The 25,864-nt window shown below is 30.6% G+C and overlaps 1 protein-coding gene across 6 annotated transcripts in view; it reads left to right on the top strand.

The window, feature by feature from the left end:
* The first annotated feature begins 593 nt into the window (after positions 1 to 593).
* The window catches only part of LOC127717915 (erbin-like), an 80,808-nt gene continuing 55,537 nt past the window's right edge, over positions 594 to 25,864 (top strand). For 2 of the 6 annotated variants that reach the window (XM_052223815.1, XM_052223784.1), the window contains exons 1-4: positions 6,506 to 6,973; positions 19,136 to 19,317; positions 20,175 to 20,292; positions 21,561 to 21,639. In XM_052223815.1, the coding sequence (XP_052079775.1) occupies positions 6,937 to 6,973; positions 19,136 to 19,317; positions 20,175 to 20,292; positions 21,561 to 21,639 (416 nt within the window). In that variant the 5' untranslated portion in view covers positions 6,506 to 6,936. Of the gene's footprint in view, positions 726 to 6,504; positions 6,974 to 19,135; positions 19,318 to 20,174; positions 20,293 to 21,560; positions 21,640 to 25,864 lie in introns of those variants that run through there. The other 4 variants (XM_052223824.1, XM_052223809.1, XM_052223802.1 and 1 more) reach the window with 3 other exon arrangements.

Below are 25,864 nucleotides of genomic sequence, written 5' to 3'. Positions count from 1 at the left end.
CAGGTTCATTTAAATGTTTAACTTTGTGATTATATCTCTGTTATAACAAATTAGCCATTGTTTTACAATTCACATGTATACTTTTGAAAGTTTGACTGTTTTACATATAATTTTGTTGTCTCGGTATATATTTTCTATTCCTCTGTAAGTGTAAGGAGATAGCGAATTCTTTACAGTGATTAAACTATTAGTGAAACAAATGTTATTATGTATTGACTGCCGCCGTTTGCTTGGGGGAACGTGCCTCAAAGTGCATCCCCCTCCCTGAAACGATGGATTAAAAAAATCATCATGTGATATACCTGCTTATACAACACGTGTTTTTGTAAAAACCATTCGCTTAAGACCCCCCCTCCCCCCCAAAAAAAACAAACAAACAAACAAACAAAAACAATAATAAATCAAAACCGACTGGCACTATAAAAAAAAATATAAACTAAGGCATTAATTAACTGGTACATGAAACAAAGGGAAACAAATTTCGATAATGCCACATGCAGTTTTAACTTTAACGAATGTATATATTCCAACATTTACGGTAAGAAGTTTCCTTTGATACTGGCCTCGTTATCAGTTAGCGTAATCACGTGATATGCTAAAATGGCGATACACATGGGTTGCATTGCAGACAAAAACAAAGTTGACTGAAGAAGAATTTAGTGTAAAATATATAGGATTTAACAACACACATTTTCTTATTGGAGTTTAAACGAAATGATACTGAGGTAGGTACTGTCATCACTTTTTCGAAGTATTTTTAACTGTTCATTTACCTGTAGCCGTGTTACACCTGGAAATTATTAGTATTACGGTAAATGGAATATTCACGTAATCTTAGACCTGTCTTTTTATGAGAACGTTGAAATAACGTAATAACAGATATTTTATTAGAATGTCAAATAGATATCAATTCCGACAAGCTTATCATAGTCGAAATTTATTTCATATAAAATGAAGTGAAAATTCTTTTGAAATATTTATATATATAAGCAAAAAATTGAACAAAAGTCTAAAGATGTAATTTTTTTACCAAATTATGAAAAAAAGGATTGGTAAACAAATTCTCCACTCTGTGATAAGCTATACTTTTAAGATAATCTTTTATCATGAAGTTTTGTGGCCGAGTTTGTGGCACAGGAATTGATCCCATTAAGAAGTGTTTCCCAAATGGATTATTTATTTAACTACTATGTACCACAGTTTTTTATAAATTTAGCTGCATGAACCATGTTTTTCAAAACTGGGCACATTGAGTCAAATACTCAGAGGCAGATTTAGGTGGGGGAGGGGGGGGGAGGGTATTACCCAACCCCTTTTGGAGCCAGGGGCGGATTTATGGGGTACCCGGGACACCCCTTATGGAGCTTTACTTATGGTTAATCCAGACATTTTACCACTTCAACTACAAATTTTGTCTAGTTTGGGGGCCCATGGCCCCCCTTTTTCAAATTCCTGGATCCACATCTGGGAGCTACATTTGTACATTTATGGTTAATACATAGAATTTTTTTACATGTCCCACTACAAACATTGTCTAGATTGGGGCCCTGGGCCCCCTTTTTTAAAATTCCTGGAACCAGATCTGATACTAGTTTACATTCATGATTCATTACAGAAGAACTTTTTAGTGTCATATACATGTAAGTGAGTAAGTGACTTAGTCTTTTTCAAAAATAATTAATTTTTGTACTTAAAAATTTATTCAGAGTTTTGAGAATTAGTACATACTTTGTGTGTATCATAAATAGAGGTTTTTTTTTTTTGTTGCTGTTTTCCTATTTTCAAGTCACGTTCTTTGTGAGTCTCCTTGAAAGCCTTTGACACACATGATTATAAAATTTATCAAATAAAATTTATCAATACTGTTTTCTTTTCTATGAGCTGATGTGTGTAAATGTTTAATACAAATTTATCGAGCTAGTGTCTCTACATGATGTATTATATCTTTTATATAAGTTGAAATGGTTTTTACCTGAATATTTTAATCCTGGCAGATATTAAATTGTAATATAAAATGCATCACCATGCAAGGATATAGAAGTTTGTGACGAAATTTATGATTTTGTTATCAATGGCATGAATGAGTCTTTTCAAGGGAAATTGATTTTCCTCAATTCTAACAATGTCATACGTGTAATATAAAAATGCAGTAAAAAAGTTGTATGTCTAATAGGAAAATTAATTTCTAAAAAGGAAATAATTACTATTGAATTTTCCATTTACCACTGTAACACCATGTAGTTTTCACAACATCATAAACATTGTTAATAGTAAATAACCTTAAGAAAATTAATGAAGGTGTTCACAGAGTATAATTTAGAATTTTCAAATTGGAATTAGAAATTGATTTGGGGTATTTAAATGTCCTTGACTAAAAATTGTGCATTGAAAGTGATTATCATGACCATCTCTAGTCAACAAACATGACAAAATGATGCACAAAAATATTTTTTTCTTTTAAAGATGTGCAAAATACAAATCTAAGCCAGAAGTTTTCTCTGTTTGGTTGGCATCTACATGCATGGACATTTTTTAATTGATATTTAAGGCTCAAACTCCTAGCTCCTATAAACATGTTAATAAAATTATTGGACTGCTCCAGAACAATACTGCAATAGGTAGGAATCTTGAGAAAAGAAATCTTACACTATAAATTGAGTCAAAAGATATCTAATTGTTTTTTCTGTCTTTTTCTTACATTTGTGTAGTAACTTAAGCAGGTACATTTTTTGTTTTGTAGAAATTAACTCACCTAATACCCAATAAACATTTATTACAAAGTAATGTACTTTTTGTTAAGCCTTTTTGTCCCTGTTGCTATTAAAAACACATTTACATATTGAAAATAATGATGGAACACCAAATGATTGTGTTTTTTGTAGAGACTTTGTGAACTTAATAAAATTGGTTTAGGAACGTAATATTATTTTGTGTCGATCATACTGAATAAAACAGTTATCTTATTAGTCAAATTTAGTCTATTTCCTCGTATTAATGTGTACTATTTTTTTATTTGAAAAAACAAATTAACCTACTACTCTAGTTCCTTTGTTGTTAACAAAATGAACAGTCTGAGTGGTTATCCTAAAATTGATTTCATTTGTAAGATCCAGAATGTTTTTTAACATGATATAAATCATTTTTGAAGACCACATCAGATATTGAAAGATTTGCTATTTACACAAGTTTCTGTTGTGCTCTTTTGAACAGATCTTTATAACATGTTATAATGTAAGTTCTAAATAAATATTTGTTTTTTTGTGTGTATAATAAAAACAGTCTTGAACAATGCACTTTTGTCATGTTCTGAGCACTCTTTACTGATATAGTTCTTTGGCCCTGAATTTCGACAGTCATTTTATAACTGCAGTATATTTTGCAGTATTCTTTTCAAATTATATCATGAAGGGACATAATTTGTTAATCTTGCCCCCTGCAGATTGTATTTAAGTAGTGAATGAATGGCATTCTTTTACCAACCCATTTTATGTATTTTTGATGTGTACATTTTGTATTTTACTACTTAATGATCATTTAAATACAAAGTAATTTAGGACAGGTGAAACTTACATCAGAATAGGCAACTGAGAGGTATTATTGTCATGACATACTGTATAATAGAGAAATAATTTTTAAAAAAAATAACAAAAATACCGAACTCCAAGGAAGATTCAAAACGGGAAGTCCTTTAATTTATCAAATGGCAAAATCAAAAACCTCAAACACATCAAACGAATGGAAAACAACTGCCATATTCCAGACTTGGTACATTAAACCTGGTTTTATAGCTACAATGTAGCTACATGTAGAGAGAGGGCATATATTTGATTTTTTTTTTATCTACATGTATTCTACATGTTCTAGGACTAATATTTTACTAATGTAATATAGGTAAATGTGTTTAAAGTTTTTATTCACAAATACAGTGCATATTTTCCTTTATCATGTTTATTATATCATATATTTGGTTTTTTATACGCCAATTTACGGGACGTATTATGGCATACTGTTGTCTGTTTGTCCGTCCGTCCGTCCGTCGTCAACATGTCGGACATTAACTCAAAAACGCTTTAACCAATTTGCATGAAACTTCGGTGAATTGTTAAAATATCTATTGACATGATCAGCTCCCCTTCCTTTTTTATTAATTTTAGATTTTATGTTTCTGAGTTTTGGGGTTTTATTCATTAAAAAAAGGGGAATTTTCCAGTTTTCGGACAATAATTTCTCACAAACTCTTTCAGCAATTTGCAAGAAACTTTGGTGAATTGTTTATATATATATATATATATATATATATATATATATAGCTATTGACATGCGCTCCCTTTAGATTTTTATAAATTTTAGATTTTATGTTTCCGAGTTATGGGGTTTTATTCATTAAAAAAAGGGGATTTTCCAGTTTTCGGACAATAACTCAAAAATGCTTTTAGCAGTTTTCATTAAACTTTGTCGACTGATTTATATCTATTTAGATACCTCCGATTATTTTTTTTATAAATTTCTGATATGACATTGAGAAGTTATTGAACTTTATTTTTTGAAAACGCGACAGGCGTATCATGCACTCATGGCACAGCTGTTTATTTATATACTTCTTGATTTCAACATGTTCAATATCTGTTGAATATTGAAGTGAGCTAGGCATCTGATGTCTGTTGAGTAGACAAGTACAATGAACACATGCATATAGGTTAAAAAAAACTGCATACAGTTGTTTATCTTAATTTACTGCTGAGGGGTCCCCACTGTATAGCTTTCTACTAATTTAAATCTCACTCAAAAACAGAACCAGATAATCTACGTTCATTTTCAAATTTCCTACCCACCATGACATGCTATGAGACAGGTATACAGTAACCCAGTTGATGAATATAACCTGGGTAAAAATAGTACACACAGGAATATGTACAAAATTGTCAACTAAATTTGGTGAATCTTTTAATGACATGTGAAACAAGAAGGTGTGGATCAATAGCTATGAGACAACAACCCAACAACACAAATATTTAATAATAAAAAATCATCTAGAGATCAATAATACAGTCTTGAATAATGAAGAGACAGTTGTTCTTTCATGTAATTAATGCAGATGACAGTTTGTCTAGCATGTCCAGTCAGTGACCAGCTGCATTTAATATTACAAACCATTTTAAATTTAAGCCAGAAATCATTTATCCACATTTGAGTCCTGTATTCAGTTTTTAAGAGCTACTTGACCTGCTGTTATTGTAAATATTTCTTCAATTGATCGAAGAAAAAGAAAAAGAGGTTTATCTCTTGGAAGTGTTTAAATGTTGACATTTTGACATGTTCAAGTATTGACAGCACCACATGTGGGGTCTATTAATACAACACAGTGGACATTGTTAAAACAACACGCTTGTACCAGGACCACTAAATACCCTAATCATTTGTCACCCGAAAAAGTGTGGTAGATATACGAAGAAGATAAAATTATAGAAGCTCCATTTAAAAGGTACTAATTGTTGAATTTTGGTTAAATATATGTTTGAAACGGAAGGATATTATTTCTTATAGCATTTACAACATATATCAATGTCTATTAAGAAATGTGGACAAGATGCTTGTATTGGGCCATGAATGATTCGTACATAAAGAAAAACAGATATCAACGTTAACAGTATTGGACAGAAGAAGGCAGACCACACCAATCAGACTACAAATATAGACTTCCAAATTAAACCAAGACCAACAATTAACCAACACATGGTCAAGATAGCCCGACTTGGTGCAGGCACAAAATGCTGTAGGAATGAACCAGTTGTACCTGTGCACCCCACCCCTTCCGTCCATTTGCCTATCTTGATTTTTTAAAAGTAAAACATTTAATGAAAAACCTGTATAGTGAAATTTAGATTCTCTCTTTTAAACCAAAAGTTTTTACCTTCATTCAACCTATAAAAAAATTGAATTTATAATTTATATGTAATGAATTAATTACAGAAGTCAGAAAAATAACACTATCTTTGGACTTGGAAATATTATAAAAGTAGTCTACCAAAATTGTTATTCATGCAGTTCTTGTTCCAATATAGACCGAGGAGTCAAAATGTCAAAAAAGTTTGATCCCTACAAAACATGGCCACAAATAATGAAAATATAGAAAAAACATTTATGGGAGATAAATAATCTGAACCTATATCTTAAAGATAAGTGAAAATGCCAAAAAAAAAAAGAAGGTTTTTTACACAATGTTATGGATACTCTAATTCTTAATCTCCTTAAAGTTTTGAATTGTCCAATGTTGAAATTAATATCTTTACAATGAATTAGTACATGCTTTTAAATTCAACAATTGTAAACCATCAATCACTGGTTTGAAGCTTTGTTATTAAAAAATTAAAGCTCACTCATGGGTTTCAAATTTAGTTCAATTTAATGGGGTATACTATATATGTTTACGGTAGGTCGTACCTGTCAACTCAACCATTTTGTGTAAGTGGTCCGCCCCAATAAACCCATCCGTTATTTCATATTGACCGTCTTTGTTGGTAATAGCTCAAATATTACGTTGATAAACATCAAAATTGCTGGACGGACAAAAACTTGGAGATTAAAGTGACGATTAAATAATTTGTTTTGTAAAAAGCTTGCAGGAGATCAGGCTTGTTAGGTCGATAAATTTTGGATTTTTAACTGGGTTCGTGGACAGAGGATTAAGACATCAGCTAGCCTATGAATCTTTTAAGAGATAATACATGTTTTGTCGGATTTAAGAGCCCAGCGTGTAACAGGTTCTTATGAGATTTTGTGAATAAATCTATATACTTCAATTTAAAACTGTTGATATGACTTGACTTGTCCATACGTAGGTGAATTTCATATGTGAAAGTTTTTAATAAATGTTTTCATAGATATTGTAACATGAATCTTTCATTTGGATTATGGATTTTAGTGCTTTATACATGAATGGATATTAAAATGGGAAGAAAAAGATCAGTTGCAGGTATAAAAAGTTATATAAGATCTAAGGTTACTTTTGTACATTAACATTGAATTACATACGGTAGTTGATAGTGTGCAATTGTTGACAAAAAAAAATCTAGGTTATATTTGCATGAAGACTAAATAATGTTTTCAAAATGAGTATAATATTCTTTAAAAAGGGTATTTATGTTCTCTTTTTTTATTTCTTTTCTGAAACAGAAAAAAAACATTTAAAAATGTCTACATTGCATTTTTGCATGAAACAGGCACTTATTAATCCAAAATTCTAAAAAAAATTGCATTAAAATTTGACAGTTTGAACATTTTTCCATAATGCTTTTCTTGGATGCCTTATTAGTTCCAATCAGTTGATTTCAGGTGTTCTAAATACATCATTCAAATTTAACTACATCAGTTTTTAATGCATCAACATGATTTTTTTTTTCATTTTTTAAAGAGTCTACAGATATTTTTTTGTCATGATTGTGTATTATACATACATGTATCATAGATGCATTTTTTTTGCCTATATACAATCTGCCAATAAATCATGAAAGAATCTAGACATTTTGAAACCTTAAAAGACAAACTGTTCAATAAATAATACCCGATTACTAGCCATCATTACCCTTTTTTATGGTGCATGTAAACAGTAAACTGTTTACCCTAAGACCATACAGTTATGTTAGTACATGTATGGGTGTAAAAGCCTTGTATGCAAATTTTGGTGAAGTAAACAATTTTTATGTGTACATGTCTTCTCAGATACCTGAAAATTAAATCCGTTTCAAGGGTTAAATCAAGACATGGTCAACTTAGTTGTACATTATGGATCTCTTTTCAAGCTTATAGACAATGTATTCAATGAAGTGTTATTGGAGCTAAGTGTACACTACTTCCAAGTACCAACATGATTAAAATGCACCTATAACTATCAAATAAAATTATTAGATAAGGAAAATAACATTAACCTTGATGATTATTTCTTTTTTTTAAATTGTAAACATCGATGTAATCTTAGTTATAAATGTTATGTAGACATTTAAGGTTAAATTTATAAGTTACAGTTAAAAATGTTGTGGATTGAATAAAAAGAATTCTTGATCCAATTTTGGGACACTTGATCATCTGTTTGGACAGAATTCAAATAGAACATCTTTGTTTTAGCAGATTGTGTCTTTTTTGTAAATTTGACAAAGAATTTCATTTTATAATGTCAGAATGTATGTGACAACATGACCAATCGAAATTTTTGAAAAATCATTGACTATTAATTTTATGAACATGACATTTAATAAAACATCTATGTAAATTTTGACTCTCCCATAACAATTTTTGGTGGCATTGTTATGCTACCCAACACAACCAGGGTGGACAAGAGATATTTTATCACTGTTAGTGGTCCTCAGATACCATAGATAATTGTGTTATTTCTTATCATATAAGAGTGAGGAAAGCAAATATATTATGACAAATATCCATCATGTTTTAATATTCAACTTTTCAATTAATATGTCTGAAATGTGATAAATCTAGAATCCTTGTACATTCCTTATTGAAATAAGTCCAGGGTTTGCTATGTAAAATTTCATTATTAAATAAACTTACTATCGTTCTACAGATTAGTAGTATTGACCTGAAATCACATTTTAGATTTATGCAGCATACATAAATTTTTTTTCTGGTATTCAATAATGTCGGATGAATTTTATTAGTGACTTTTCTGTTGATAATTTTTTCCACATCATTTATCGTTCAAATAAGGTTTAGGGATTAAATTGAAAGAGTTTACTCAAAGCCAGGATGGGGACTAATAAATATATCTACATGTACATGTAGTCATGTATAAAAGAATTTCAAATTTTGGGAACAACATAAAATGCATAGGTCCAAATATTCATAAACCCTCTAGGAAATATACTGGTCTGTTTGACATATTTATCTCAATTTAATAAAAGTACAGCAATTCCTTAGAATTGTTAAAGTATAGCCTTGTACTTTTTCATTGCAAATTGATTTATGATGGAACATTACAAAAACATTTAAATTGGAGGAATTGAAAGGAAAATAATTATAGGCCTCAAATTGGGCATTATGAATGTGATTTTTGTATGGTGTCAGGTTACTGTCTGAGGTAATTTGGATGAGCAAGTTTGTGTGACTAAATTATGTTGTAATATACACATGTATAGAGGGTATTTACACAATCTTATGTAATTTAGCCCTTTTATCATCCTTCAATATTTTTTGTTCTCTTGTCTTTGTGAGGTCTTGGCAACTGGAAATACACTGAATACATTAGAAGATTTAAGAGGAAAATCTCGGTGATTCATAAAATAAAATATGTAAAGTTAGATAAGTCTGATTTGGATCATTTGACAAATGGAATAATAGAAAATTCAAAACATTAAACATTTAAACAAAAGGATGATTTTATTATTCATTTCCATCTGGATGTTTACTTAATCAATAAAATTGAGATTGGAAACTGGGAATGTGCTAAAGAGACAACAACCCGACCAAAGAGCAGAAAACAGCCTAAGGCCACCAATGGGTCTTCAACACAGCCAGAAAATCCCGCACCTGGAGGCACGCTTCAGCTGGCCCCTAAACAAAAATGTTTACTAGTTCATAGAAAATGGACGTCAACTTGGTAAAAACATGTTATGTTTTCTTATCCCAATTATTTTTCAGTTAAAAATATTAGCTCTGCATTTTTATGCATTTTGGATTATCAATATTTATTGACAAACATGAATCTTAAAATGATAATTTTCAGATTTTCCGTTTGGTAATACCAATTGTGACCAATTTTGTAGCTAAACACTTTTTTTTCTAATTTTCTATTTTTCAAATCTGACAACTGAATTTTCTGTTACATTAAGTTTAATCTTGGAGGCTTTTTGGTAACTCTAGAATAGCCACAATATGGCTATAATTATTATGTTGCTCAATTTGGGTAAAGAATATACAAAAACATAAAAATAATTCTCTAACTAAGAATAAATAAGCAGTCTTGAGTATGGCATCCAGGATTATAATTTTCTCTATCCAAATCTAACCATTTTTTTTCGATGACCTAATTTGCATAATCAGCTCTATTTAAGTTAAAAGTGAGGGCAGAAAATGTCCCTTAGCATTTGCATATTGTTGCATTGATTTTCAGTTCTAAACATTTAAACACAGACATTGCAGTGCCTACATGCTGTGAATATCAATGTTTTAATGATGAAAATTGATGCAAGTGTGGTGATTCTTGAGTTATGTTAATCGATTTCAGATGTCAACTCAATGTGAAATCTAGACATTTATGTATTTTTTACAAAGATGTGGCATTAAGCATTATAAAACTTGTAATATACTTAACCTGGGTTAAAAGTAATCAACTGGAATCTCATTAGATATTTTATATCTGAATGTTTTTTTTTTTGTTATTTGGAGTCTGTTTTGTCTTGATAGATCTGTTTTATATAAATATACTTTTTTAACGTTAACAATGTTTGATAGACTTTTGTTGTCAAATAAGTTACCTTAAGTAAATCTCAAACTGCACTGATCATTGACCTGTCATTAGCTGAGGCTCTTCACACTAAAAATCATATGGTTAAACTCTATAATAATACATACAATACACACAATGTGATTCAGTAAAACAATTCATGCTGGTTATTGAATATGATTTACGATTTCAGTTTGAACCCCAACAATTACCCTGTACCTTGTCTGTTCAGAAACAAGTTTAACTATATAGTTCACTTAGTTGTGGATTTCATTGGGAGAATTTTTTATGAAATTTGCTTATCATGGTCACAGGTCCAATTTATTTCTGCTATAAAGTATAATAGTGTTAATAGTAATACTAAATGCCGATAGATCTATCCAATATAACAATAATATAGGACTCGTATTATTGGATGGCCTCGGATTTTATCTGTAAATTCTGAATGATTAGAACTTATATAGTATTGAAGGGTTTCAATAACCTTAGATTTTATCATCGTAATAAATTTGATGTTGGAATTAATTTGTCGTTCCACACTTTGTTAGTATATATAAAATATTGGACATTTGCCTGCTTCTGTATGAATTAAATATGCTGGTATCAGGACTATACCTGGTTATGAACAGTTTATAAGTCTTTGTAAGACTTTTGTAAGTGGACGTTTAAGGTTAAGTATTTTCCAATGTAAATAAGGTGATATTATGAAAAGGCTTTCAGAAATATCCAAATTGCCAATTTTAGAAGACCAGGATTAATAATTGTTTGTTTAGCATCCTGTGGCAAATGAGAAGACAAGGGCATATTTAACATTTGTACCAAGTGAATTTTACACGTATGCTTCAAGGGTTGTGCTGAAATATAAAAATTTGTCCAAGGACATTGAGTACTATATATATATATATACAAAAATCTACTTCTCAGAAATACTTTTAAACTTGTCGGACCTTAACCGGTTGTGCTATTACAGAAACTACATGTCTGAGGTAGTTGGAACATTTTCACTTGTTTAAGAGATTTTGGAACAACCAGACAAGTCAAATGTGGTATTTCCACATCACTGGTTTCTGACATGTTAAAGAGTGAGAACCGTTTTGGGTTCTCTTCTGCAGATCAAAAATATTTTAAAAAGAATTCTCATTCCGTTTCAAAAATTTTGCCTTCAAGGAGACCTGTTGCAGAAAATGGCTTTGATTCATTTAAGAATCTTATATACAGAAAGAATTTGTTATGTGTAAGTTTTGGTTCAAGAGTAGATAGCACTTTGGGTTGTGAGGAATATAAATATAATAGAAAAATGTAAGTTTGCAGAACATATACACCAAAATATTAAGAATACAAAGTCTGTTCATAAAGATCTTCAGAATATTATGTATATTGTATACCAGTATATCATATTTATTGAATACCAATTTAAGTATCTTTTTATATAGACCAGGTAATGAATTCTTTTGGCTTTATATTTTAGTCTACTCATTTACATTAGTGCATACATATTAAGGTACTGGATCATGTATATGAAAAAATTATAAACTTTACTTGAGTGCCGCCCAAGAGCTGATTTAAGAGACACTTAATTGTAATACCCATAATTCTGCTAGTCTTGAGAATAAGAGCATACTTTTGAGTATCATTATGATACTATGCATTTAATTGATGATTTTGACCTCTGATTAATGCCAATAGAGAATGTAAGGGTATTCAGACTTCTCACACATGAATAAGTAGACTTAAAACATTCAATAGATGCCACCAATGTAATGTAACAAAGAACTCTAAACAAGGAATTATTTGAATCTGGAATAATTTTGAATTCTGGAAAATTGATTAGAAATGTATGATGAAAACTAACCCAACTAAATAGGGTTAGCCATGCGTGCATGGCTAAGGTTGATTTTACTTTCACTATCATTTCAGTATGAACTAACTAACCCACCTTAGCCATGCGCGCATGGCTAACCCTATTTAGTTGGGTTAGTTTTCATCATATATTTCTCATCAATTTTCCAGAATTCAAAATTATTCCAGATTCAAATAATTCCTTGTTTCTATCATATGTTGACATTACAAGAAAGACTTTAACTGTCAATAAACTAATTATTCCATAATTAAATTTTTGTTCAAGTTCATTAAGTTCTAATATATGAAAATATGACGATAAGACTACTCAAGGATGGGGGCAGACGTAGAGCTTTGTTCGGCTATCATTTTCGATCAATTATTTGAGTTACTTGAACAATAAATTCAGGTCAGCGTATTTACTCTTGATTTCAAGTTTAAGTTTTGTGTGTGACAATCTTTAACAACATATGTCTAATTCAAGTGAATTTTGATTTTCCATCCTTCATATATGTATATGTATATGCTTTTATAAACGTTACACCTGTTGAAAAAGTATTTATGTATATAGGGATTTTAATGGGATTATAAACTAATCCAATATAAAGTAATTGGATTTCAGTCAAAAATTGATTTAAAAGAAGGAGATTAAAAACTTTTTAATTTTGATGTCTAATGTTCTCTGTTTGAATTGAAAACTATGGGTTCAATAATGATTTGATAGACTTAAAGTGCAAATGTACTGGTCGGTTGTCTGTCATGCTGTTCTTGAATAAGTGGTACTTGTCACAATCAGACACTTGAGTGTCTTGTGTTCTAAACAGACAGATACCTGCGTCTCTAGATTTGCATACTACCCACAGCCAGTTAAAAGTACATGTAAATATATACATGTATACATAGCTAAAAGGACAACAGTGAAGTGAAACATGTAATTTTCTCATTGATGCGGATTATGGGTGTGTCAGTCTGAAATTTCTGTCTGTTTATTCTCTAGGTTAAATACATGTACATGTATGAAAGGGTCAGAAAACAAAGTTTTATAGTTTCCAGTCACCAACAATAACCCTGTGATATCACATGATCTCCTTGTTTCACAGTGATATCACATGATCACCCTGTTACACAGTGATATCACATCATCTCTGTGTATGAATGATTGTTTTTAAATCTGCTAGCACTGAAGCATTGCTAGTCTAGAACTGACTTTTCTATTTATGCTCAGTGGTACTGACATAATAAGTGCTACCTACATGACCTATTATTGCTATATGTAAATCTTAAAACATTTAGCCATTAAAAAGTCAAAATATAATTCATAATTAATACAAAAAAAGGTGGCCTTATGTTGTTCAGATCTAGACTATGATGTGAATTGTAGATGTCATAATTGTTTGTGAATATCTGGAATTAAAGATGTCATAATTGTATGTGAATATCTGCAATTATAGATGTCATATTTGTATGTGAATATCTGCAATTATAGATGTCATAATTGTATGTGAATATCTGCAATTATAGATGCTACACATGCATGTATGAGAATATCTAAGATTAGAGATGTCATAATTGTATGTGAATATCAAAGATTATAGATGCCATACATGTATGTGAATATCTTGAATTTTAGATCAGTCTTAATTGTATGTGAATATCTGCGATTATATATAGCCACAAATATATTTGAATATCTAGGATGTTAGATGCCACAAACCTATGCAATTATCTGGGATTACCATATATTAACGCCACAAATGAATGTCAATATATATCTTGGATTATAAATACCGCAAATGTATGTTAAAATTTGGGATTATATATATGTCGCAAATGTATAATATAGAATATGATATATGTTCAATACACTATAATTAGAAGATCAAAATTATTTTGAGTAATGTGTCATGAACTTCAGTATACTTTGCTTGATATACAATGTATTTCTCTGTTCAGTACAGTCATGACAGTTTCGATATGAAAAGGTACCTGTTCATATATTTATTGGCATTATCAATGCTATTGACCTGCGTGGTAGTATAAAACTGAACTTTTTATCAAGCATTCTCACTGTGTATCATCGCCACCGGAAATTGGGTACTAACGAAGCGGAGAGAAATGGAAAAAAAAGTAAACAAGGTAATAATTCATTCAATTTAAAGCATTTCTACTAATTTGACGAGGGTACCGCTTAAGAAATGATTTTCTGATATATAATTCTTTAAATTATTAGGCCGATAAGTACAAAATTAAGACAATATTTTGTGTTATACTCAAGAACTTGCCACTTAGTACCTGAAAATTTCGAGGTCGATCGTCCTCTGTCGCCCCATTGGCAAGATATTCAACTGTTTTTCATTATTTTTCCAGACACTTTTTTAGATTATTATAGTGTGGCATCATATTTACTGAAATTTGTTGTCAAAATGAACTTTTTAAAAGAATATAGACCATAAAAAATAAAGTCAAGGGTACGGCAACTTGCTCATGTTGACAAATTTACTGTATGGCAACTTGTTTTCAACTGTATGGCAACTTGCTAATTTCAAAATATTTATTTGCCGTCTTTTTAAAGAAAATAAAGTATTAGGTTCAAATATCTAATTATGCATTTGATAAAAATACAATTCGCTTGACACCATTTAAGATGTATACACAATATAAGGCTTGAACACCGTCCTATTACATCTTTTACATACCTGATGTATACAATATGAATACGGCATATACAAAAGCCGGCAAATGTTGTAACTTTCGGAAAGGCATGTCACTGTTTTACTGACCTGTTGTTCTGCCCTGACGTAGCGTTAAATGTTACCCATGTCCGTCCGACCCGTCTCTCCCGTCCGTCCAGAAAGTCTCAATAATTGGTTTCCGTTCTCTAACTTTAATATGCCTTAACCAAATGTTTTAAAACTTACACGAAATGCTTATCACCACAAAACACAGATCAAGTTATAAATTGGGTAGCGTCACTGTTACCGTTCTTGAGTTATGCCCTTTTATAAATGAAAAAAAGCTAAAGCTGTCGTTTCTGTTCTCAAACTTTAGATTGCCTCAACCAAATGTTTTAACCATACAACATTAGTCAGCATTTGCATATAAGTGATGAACATCTCGGGGATGGGTTGTGGGTGGAGGGAAGGAAGGAGGTCATGGCAGGAGAATTTTTTCGCAATGCATATTTAGAACCATTAAGTGAATGAATTCTCTTCCAACTTTCAGATAAAATGAAATATAAATGAATTATCATTCTCTGCAAAAAAAATGTTGTATTGCTACACCACGGCACCATGTTAAGGGAGGTTTGAGTGCTAACAAACATGTTTAAGCCCGCCTCAATATATATGTGTCTGTCCATGGTCAGGAACATGTAATATAGCAGCTGTCGTAAGTTGCTGCCTGACATATTTGTTTATGATTTTGCCATAAATCAGGCAATTTTGATACGGTATGGGTTTTGTTCATTGTGAAGTGTATAGTAACCAATAGTTGGTCAAATCTATTTCATTTGGACTTTGTTTGGAAGTCCTCTCAGTGAAAACCATTCCACGTCTCCTTTTTCAATTAATGTTATTGTCTTGTTGTAAAAGGCAGATACAGCCAATATATTAGAATAAAGAACATTAATTTTCTAAAAAAAACTTCATCTCTATATAGTAAGAAATGAACAAGCTCGGTGGCTAACACTGTTTAAATTTAAAAACTAGCTACAAAATGTCTCCAAAATCAAAGATGTGGAACATATTCTATCATAATCATTTGGAAATAATGCAATTAGTATCTCTTCCATGCCCGTGTTGAACATAAACAATACCCCTTATGCTCCTGCTGGTTGTCATTGTGCAACACAGTTAATACATAGAAAACATAAAACATAGAACTCCTTTTGTCATATAAAACACTGTCAAACATCCAATCATACTATCCACACTGATCTGTGTCCACACTTGTTAAATTCAAAAAAATATTAACTATAATGAAACAACATCTAATAAGGACAGGTTGAAATATTTTTGAATCCTGATGGTACATACTCATAAATTTTTTTGGAAAAATCCACGTAAATTTAAATGTTGATTTGATAGCGTTCATTTGTTTATTTGCCCTCGTAAACAGTTTTGTTAAAATACCGAAATCGGTAAATTCTTATCGTGAACGAATAAGTCGGGTACACCTTTTTACATCCAGACGTGCTTAAGTTGCACTTTTTTTTTATTAAGAAAAATGATTTTAATTTTAGCATCTATCTAAAGATTAGATTATTTACACACACACAAAAATAGGGCTTACTGTTGATTTTGAAACTCTATGAATTCACATTCATATTCAACGTGACCAAACAGATAGGCCGAGATCCATACCTTTATAAGTTTCAAAACAGAGAAGGTGTGTTTGAAAACAAATAATCACGTACTGCTATATCTTTTAAGGCAAATGCAAGTCTTACTTGTATTAATTATATAGTTTTAATTGGCACAATATCACATTAAAATTTAATGAGAAATATTATACATAGTAATCATGAAAATGTACTACTGTAACAATGAAAATTCGGACGAATACACTCCTTTTCACTACCCCTCCATCTACTCATTTAAGTTTAGACCAAACAGCCTTAGCAAAAGTCTTTTATTATTTTTTCACTGTAAATAAAAAGATTGATTAAATTTACTTAAACTAAAAAATACAATCTTATTTTCAATAAGAAACAAGAAAATTAATTCGAAACACAATTCATGATTTATTTCTCCTAATTTTCAATGAAAACAAAGTATTTTCTTCACTTTTCTTTTAACAAATTATTCATTTCAGAAATTTAAAAAATAAACAATGTTGAAGACCGTACCTTGACCTATAATGGTTTACTTTTATAAATTGTGACTTGGATGGAGAGTTGTCTCATTGGCACTCATACCACATCTTCCTATATCTATTTAACCCAGCACATTCTTTATGTGTCTGTCCGAAGCCACGAGCCTGTAGTTTGGTGGTTGTCGTTGGTTCATTTCTATCATATTTGTTATTTATCGTAAATTGTTTTGTTATGAGTTAGGCCGTTAGTTTTCTTGTTATATCCTCCCACAATTTTCATGTCGGGGCTTTTTATAGCCGACTGTAAGGTACGATTTTTCGTTGTTGAAGGCCAAACGATAGCATATAATTGCTTACATATACTTTATTTGACCCTGGTGGATAGTAATCTTATTTGCAATCATACAACATCTCCACTGTTTATATTAAAAAAAAAAAAAAACAGCACCAACAAAAGATGAATTGTCGGGTTTTTTTTATTGAACTTACAAAATTTCACCCTGACAACAAATAAGACAACAGTCGTTAGTATTATAACGATATATGAATGTATTTAGGATAATATGGTTGAAAAAAAACCTGTTTGTCTTTAAAAACACAAAGTCAAATAGAGGTACGCAACGACGACTTCTGAACGAAACTAACGGCATATATTTTATAATATTTGATAAGTAGTTTATTTTGTATATTTGTAAGCCGGTAAAGCTTTGATACAGCCAAAATTTCGTCACTTGATATTATCTAAACAGTGATTAATTTCATCTTTAAATTACAATATATTGCAAGACGCCGTACAGACAAAAGTTGTTATTTTGCAATTCGCCGTACAACGTCCTGCAATTCGCCGTACAATAAACAAACAATGTTTTGGTCCATATTCTTTAAAAACATCTTTATGACAACAGATTTCAGTCAATATGATGTCACACTATCATAATCAAAAAACGTGTCTGGAAAAATAATGAAAAACAGTTGAATATCTTGCCAATGGGACGACAGAGGACATTCGACCTAGAAATTTTCAGGTACTAAGTGGCAAGCTTTGGAGTATAACACAAAATATTGTCTTAATTTTGTACTTATCGGTCTAATAATTTAAAGAATTATATATCAGAAAATCATTTCTTAAGCGGTACCCTCGTCAAATCAGTAGAAATGCTTGAAATTGAATGAATTCTTACCTTGTTTACTTTTTTTTCCATTTCTCTCCGCTTCGTTAGTACCCAATTTCCGGTGGCGATGATACACAGTGATTCTGTATCTTCAAAAGTGTCTTAAAGCTTCATGATTAAAAGTATTTATATATAAGTTCAACAAAAGGACTTATTTTGTATCTACATTTCAAGACATGTTTTAGGGTTTGGTTTTGGTTTCTCAAGGCTATTTAATCTGAATTTGTCCTAGCCTAATGGTGGATTAGTATCTGAATGTAGATTTTGGTTTGATATTTTAATCCTTAACATTAATTAAAAGTTTCAAAGATCTTTAACTTTAATTAACTTGGATTTAATTATAAACTCGTGAATTTTTGTGGTCAATTTCATACTTGTTATAAGAATGATTGAATATCAAACCATGGGAGGATTAGAGATTATTTACGTGAGAACATAGATTTACACAGAGTAATGTTTCGGCTAGTTATTGGACTGTATTGAAAAACGTCATGCATGTAACAAGGATATTAACCATTGAAGAAGAAAATGTTGTGTGATTTGATACATGTTATGCATATATTAATATGAAAATTATACCACACAATATTTTCATGGACTATGAAATAAGAAAATTTTTCCCATCCATTGATCATGTTGATTATCTATAAGGTTAAAAAAATGAAATATATATTGTGATTAAAAATGTAGTTTTTGTCTAACACAAAGATGCTAATTAATAACAGTTCTGATCTATATATATATTGATGGAATTATGCCAAAATTGAAAATTAAAACCTGGAGGACATTCCCAACAATATCAGCATTTTGTTTATCTATATCAGTTTATATATTAAAAGATTGAAATTTATTTTTTCAGGAAGGAAAATGGCAGGTTTCGTAAAAAAGTGTCCGTGCCTTCGGCCACAGATTGAGGAAGATATCCGAGAATTAGATTATCGTCACTTTAGTTTAACTGATGTCCCTGCTGAAGTTTTTAATGTTGAGCGAACCTTAGAAGATCTATATTTAGATTCTAATCAGATAAGAGATCTACCAAGGGTAAGTTTTGTACTGGTCTGACTACATTTGAATTGGTATATATTGGTAATCAATAAAAAATATTTGTATACATCATCGTCATGAATATTGTAAATATAAGTGGAAACAAACAGATAACATGTTAGGTTTTGTTCATTTCATTTAAAAGAAAGTTGCTCTTGGTAGTGATTTTTCACAGTGGATGATAGTGAATGTTGGTGATTTCTCATGGGGTTCAAATTATTGGAGGTCGGCCAGTGGGGTCCCTGAACTTTTAATTCCAAAGGTGTCTCCTTTAATATTTGGAATCCAAAAGTCCTGGACCATCCACTCCGAAGAGTAAATTAAACACCTGTGTGGCTGTCAGATCTATCACTTTACTGTAAACAATGTAAAAGTGGAATTTTAATTTGTAAATCCAAGACGTCCTTGACCTTTTTCCTCTAAAATCAATTTTGAACCCTTCACTGATATATATATATGTTCTGTACATTGTAGGTATTGTAAGACGACAAAGTTGTAAATCAGTTATCGCTTTTTATCACATGCAATCATCTTTTTTTTTATTGTGATGCACTTAGCACTCATAACAATGATTTCAAACTGAACTATCTTGTGTGTCACAAAGTGTATGTTTTGAAGGAATATATGATATCCTGAAGTATTGATTTTCAAATTACATAAGTTGTTTTTTTATTTTTTTTTTTATAAACCTTGTTTGGAAATTTTCACAATTGAAACAAGAACTATCTACTTTGGGTCTGACGTCACTCTCATAATAAAAGTTTGAAATGTTTTGAAAATGTAAATTAAGTAGAGTTTTATTTATTTAAAATGAAAGAAGTTGTTTGAATTAAAGTTAAATATGATAATTACAGGAACTATTTTATTGTCATGGGATTAGAAAGTTAAGCATCAGTGATAATGAGATTACAAAGATACCTCCTGCCATTGCCAGTCTCATCAACCTTGAAGACCTTGACCTTAGTAAAAATGGTAGGTAATAGAAAGTCATGTGACAAAAAATAATTGGAAAGTAAGGTCCATGCATGAGGATAAAAGTACTTTTGTAGTCAGACTTGAGCTGTAAATGCTTGACTCTCTCTATGACTATGTTCATTGCATGGAACAAGTAACCAGGGGCCTCGGTCATAAAACTTTTACTCTGTACTCAGGAGTACAAAATTTGTACTCAAAACACCAAAAACAATAATTGATTGGTTGATTTCTGAGTCATAGTGCGATGATCGTGCTCAAAAGTTTTATGACCACAAGGCATTAAAAGATAGCTGAATATACATAATAATTACTTGAAACATACATAAAAGAATAACAGAAAAAATTAGCCCATACAACAGACCACATCGACCATCAACATTTAACAAAAAATTTAACATACAAACAGAAAAATATCAAATAAAATTGAGAATGGAAATGGGGAATGTGTCAAAGAGACAACAACCCGACCAAAGACAGCAACCAAATTAAATGACACACAAAATCAAAAGACATCTTAGAAATAAGCATATAGTCTTCAGCAATAGACATTAGTGTCAAAATACAATATATCAAGCTTTGAATTGCTCGGACTCTAGAAGAGTTGTGAATAGTTCAAACAGAGACTAACAAAAGATCCACCATCAACATCCAATTTTAAACAATGTATTAGACATACCGTACTTTATTGTACTTTTACACCCACTTTTTACAAATTTTGGATCAAGTTGATCTCATATCTCTGGTAGAAGCCCTGGCCTCATTGAAAGATTACATCAAACTTGAAAATATATTGTAATATAAATACTGTAGGTCTGTTTACAAGTTAAAAGGGTCTACTTTATTGGTTCACACTCTGTTCAAAGCAAAAAAAAAAAATGATAAAGTAGTCTGTTATGTTATTTCTATGTAGATTTACTAAAAGTGTTTGCTTCAAAGATTATGGAAACACATTATGCACTCATGAAAGATTAGGAAATTTTGACCTTTTAAATTTGTATTTTGTAAATAATGTTTTTTGTTTAATTTTTCTGTAATTTATATATCTTTCTCATGTTTCCCAGCCCATTGTATATTTTTGGGATGTTGGAATGTTTCAATGTTTTAATTCAAATATGGTCTTTTTGCTGTTTAAGGGTATGGATTTAGGGAACCCAGGCTGTTGACCTAACTCAAAATTTTGTAATGTAAATGTAGGGGAAAAAAATCATTTAATTATTGAAAACCTTTCCGCCTGCTAATGCATAATATGCTATTGTATTTTACAGGGATTATTGATATGCCAGAGAATATCAAATGTTGTAAATACCTCAGATGTGTAGATGCCAGTGTTAACCCCCTCGGAAAGTAAGTGTTATACAAACAGAATATTTATCATTTCTTCAATGTAATATAAAGACCGGTAACTTTAGTTAACAGTGATACCTTGGGCTAAGGTGTTAGTCTTCTCGTTTTGTTTCCATTGTTTCATAGTGAGGCTGTCACCATCTTGTGTAGGCGATATCCTGATTGTATAGTTAGTTGACAGCTAGGTCAGCTGATTTGTATAGTTAGTTGACAGCTGTGTCAGCAGATAGATCCAATGAAAAGACAGTAGTTAAATTTCACTTTCTATTTACTTTGCAGACTTAGCAGTACTATTGAAAATTCTGTATAGTTGATTAATTACTCTTTAAAAAATGTCAAATCAAATACATTTATAAAGTCTAAATATTTTTAAAATTTATATAGGCTTACAGTTTGAAATTTCAGTTTGTTTTCTTGGGAAGAAATGAGAAAAAATTGAGTGCTGTATACAAACTGTCTGGATTTTTAACATGGAATTTTTTCTACAAAATAGGAAGAAAGTGCATGGGGGTCTCCTCCTATATAAAGGTATACACAGAGTCACAGACATGCTGCTGATATGGGTCATAAATTTTCATCTTCTGTTAAGATGTCTGTAATCTATTTAGCTAATAATATGAATGATCCCATATGGTTAATGTCTGAATATGATGTCATGATAGCTTGAAAATATATTTAAATGGGTTGTGATTTCCTATGACATATGTGAATGGATATGGATTTTCTTATAAATCAATATATGAATAAGGGGTGTTTTTTAAAAATCCCAGCTGGAGGTCTGTACCTAAATTTGTACATTAAGACCCCTCCCTACCCCCCTGTGAGAAATTGGAAGCCTATATTTTTTAATTTGTACATGAAGTACATGTAACAAAATTTGAAGGACAAGTTTTTGTGTTACAGTTAATGTACACAAAGAAATGCTGTTATTTGATCCTAAATGTAAACAGAAAATAAAATAGAATTCTACCTTAATCTGAATTAAAATATTGAATTTAAAAGTGAAAACTAGGTAGGGTTAGGTAATAAAAGTCAAAATATTTAAACAGCCTACATCAGACTGATATATATTCATAAGTTTATTCAGTTTCGTACAAACATTTCAAAAAAATTTCCATTCATAGTGTACTAAATCTTTTCAATTAATTCTCTGATGTACACAATTAAACTTGGGAGTACTTGTATAAATAACATTATGTTCCATTAAAGTGTATATGAGTTTTCTGAATGGCGTTCCGTTCTACAATTAATTTGCACGCACGAAAAAGTTTATCGGTCTTTTCAATCACGAATAAATGTGCAGTAATTCGGTCTTTCATTATCTCGGCAATTAATTATCAGGCATAAACCAGGTTATAATACCAGCTGACTTGTAAACTTGTTCTTTTGTAAAGACCTTAAAGCGTAGAAACATGTCTGAATTATTTATTACCCCAGAATTATCAAGTTGCTGTAAAATACAAAATACCATACAAAAAGAAATCTTTCACATTTATTATTTATGATTTATAGGTAGAATACGATAGCAGAGTATAAAATATCCGCTCTTTTTAAGATTTATACATTTGGTATCTTTTGTTAGCCATTTTATAACTTAAAAGCAGTTTAACATAATGCACATTTTCTTAGTCTCTGATTATGCAAATTTTTTAGTCATCCTGTCTTACATAATAAGGTTTATAAGCTTATATAAGCTTAATAGAATGATTTGCAAATTGAGGTTTTTAACGTGACTTTGCAATTCATATGTCATCCGTGTAAGAGATAAAAGATAATCGATTTTTTGTGAATGAATTTTCTTTTTATATGATATAACACGATAATTTAAAGCTATGTGCTAATGGATATGTTAACTTTTTAATTTTCTTGTAGTCAAATGGTATATATAAAAGTTTCCTTAAATGAAGTCTGACAATTTTGTTTTAAATGTAGAAAGCTATTTGCCAACAAAGTCTTCTGAAACTTCACCAGAAAGACATATTTTCCATCTGGTTTGCAAGTCCTGCAGCATTATTTCTGAAGTTTTCGGAAAAATTAAATCAACCCACTTGAAATGAACACTTTTGTCACCCTTGGAATATTAATTATATGGAAAATTGCATTGTAAGCGCTCTCACAAGTGCAATTCTTGTCAGATTTTTATCAAACTTATCAGATGTTTATATCAGCAATGTCTTGGACAATTTCGAAAATCATTGTTGATCAACTTTTTTTAAAAGTGCACTGTAAGTGCTTTCAAACATATATTTCTTTTAAATACTTATAAAAAAAATTTAAGAAAAAAAATTTTTTTTTACTTATTTCCCTTGGATAGATACAATATGTGCAACACTGGGGACGTTAAAAACTGTTCTTTTATCTTTTTAGATACAAAGACAGACAATAGTTGTTGATATCTCCAGTAGTTAACTAATACCCCTATTTTCCTCACAGGATTAAATGACTCCTCCCACATGTACAATGTAGTTCTAGTAGTTCATAGGGCATTTTAGTATCAGGGCTCCATGATCCTGTAAGCTTTTATCCTGGTTCTTTTAACAGTGGACAAAAATGCAAGATGAATTATTACAATTTTAGTAAATGCTGCATATAAATAATGTTTATCAAAATTTGAAATGTTGGTTTTTATTTTTGCAATACTATGTTGCAGTATTGCACTGATAAAAATATGGTTATTTCAAGGGCCTCCGTGGGTGAATGGTCTAAGTAGTTCATTTACATTGATCATCTGCCTGTCAACTCTGAGGTTGCCATTTCAAAACCCGCTCGTGAGAATGTGAGTTTAACTACAATCTTAATTGACTAGGATTCTCGGTTACACTGCCATAGATCAGTGGTTTTCTCTTGGCACTACTGTTTCCCCACCACTAAAAACTGGCAACCATAATATAGCTGATAGTGTTGAAAGTGGTGTTTACCACCAACAATCAATCAATTACAAAATTTGTGAATATACCTTCCTTATAAAGATAGTAAAACAAGTTTTTTAAATGAAATAAGGACCTTATTACATTAATGTTTGAGCTACTTATTTTCATTTGATGGAAGGAAAGTTAGAATGTCAATTTATTGGTTTTTGCTTCAGACATGTACATTCTGTAATAAGATAATTATAAAATATTTATGAGATTAATTATATGACTATATATAAATTGCAATCAAGTATTTAAAAGTTCCATAACTATTGATTGTTAATTGTTTAATAGTTATTTAAAGTGGAGGCATAAATCAGAAGATTATAAATACAAGTTGCACATAGTCAAAAAATGAAAGGAGACTGATTTACACCTAAGATGTAAGATAGAAACAGATTATTGTTAACGGATAGTCAGTTTGAATGAAAGGAGATATGGGCTTATACATTGATGTGACAGCAATCCAACAACATGAAGTCAGAAAAATAACAAACCAACTAGCGGTCTTGCTAAGTCTTGAAGTGTCAAAACATGCCAAATGTTGAATTGTTACCTAGCTGTGTCTAAGATGTTGTGAATAATTCTAACATATGTGTTCTACCAAAGATCTGTCATCAAACTGAATTCTGGGTAAAAACACTTAACATAAAGGTCTGAATTTCAATTGATGTCAGAAAGGCCAGAAAAGCTTAGAGAAAGGACAACTCTTTAATATGATGTTTATTTGTGGCCCTTAAGCTTGATTGTTGAGGTAACATAAGATGTCACTTAACTATCACAGATTTGAGAAAATTCTCAAGACTGTGTGAAAAATTTAAAAGATATTGGAAAAAGAAAGAAAAAAAGTTTCAAGTATAAAAGTACAAAGAGTAGTACTTATTTAGGTCGGTGTATCTAAATTGGGATTTCACTTGAAATCCTTCTTGCTTGTTGAGGTTGAGAACCTTTTGAACAATATTGACATTGTGTATAACTCATTAAAATCCCCACAAAAAATAAACAACATTCTTATACATTGGAATCTTGACACATAGAAATGACCAGTGTAATGAAATTGTTCTTTTTATGTAAATATTGACACGATATTCCACGTCTTTTTGTCCTCAGTTAGAAGCTTACATCTCTTTAGTTAATAATATAGTAGGGCATTATATAGAGACTGACAGATTTGGACAATGGGAACTTTAAAAACTTATTTAACTAGCTAAATTGAAGAGAATTTAACTCTAACTGTTTATTTTAAAAGGATAAAGAGACTTTAATAGGTAATTTACGGGAACATTTTCCACTTCATTTCATAAGTTATGTTT

The sequence above is a fragment of the Mytilus californianus genome, unplaced genomic scaffold (genome assembly GCF_021869535.1).
Source record: "Mytilus californianus isolate M0D057914Y unplaced genomic scaffold, xbMytCali1.0.p SCAF_1, whole genome shotgun sequence".
In the NCBI taxonomy this organism is placed as follows: Eukaryota; Metazoa; Mollusca; class Bivalvia; order Mytilida; family Mytilidae; genus Mytilus; species Mytilus californianus.
Note: the sequence above shows the minus strand (reverse complement) of the source record. Positions and strands in the feature narration are given on the sequence as shown.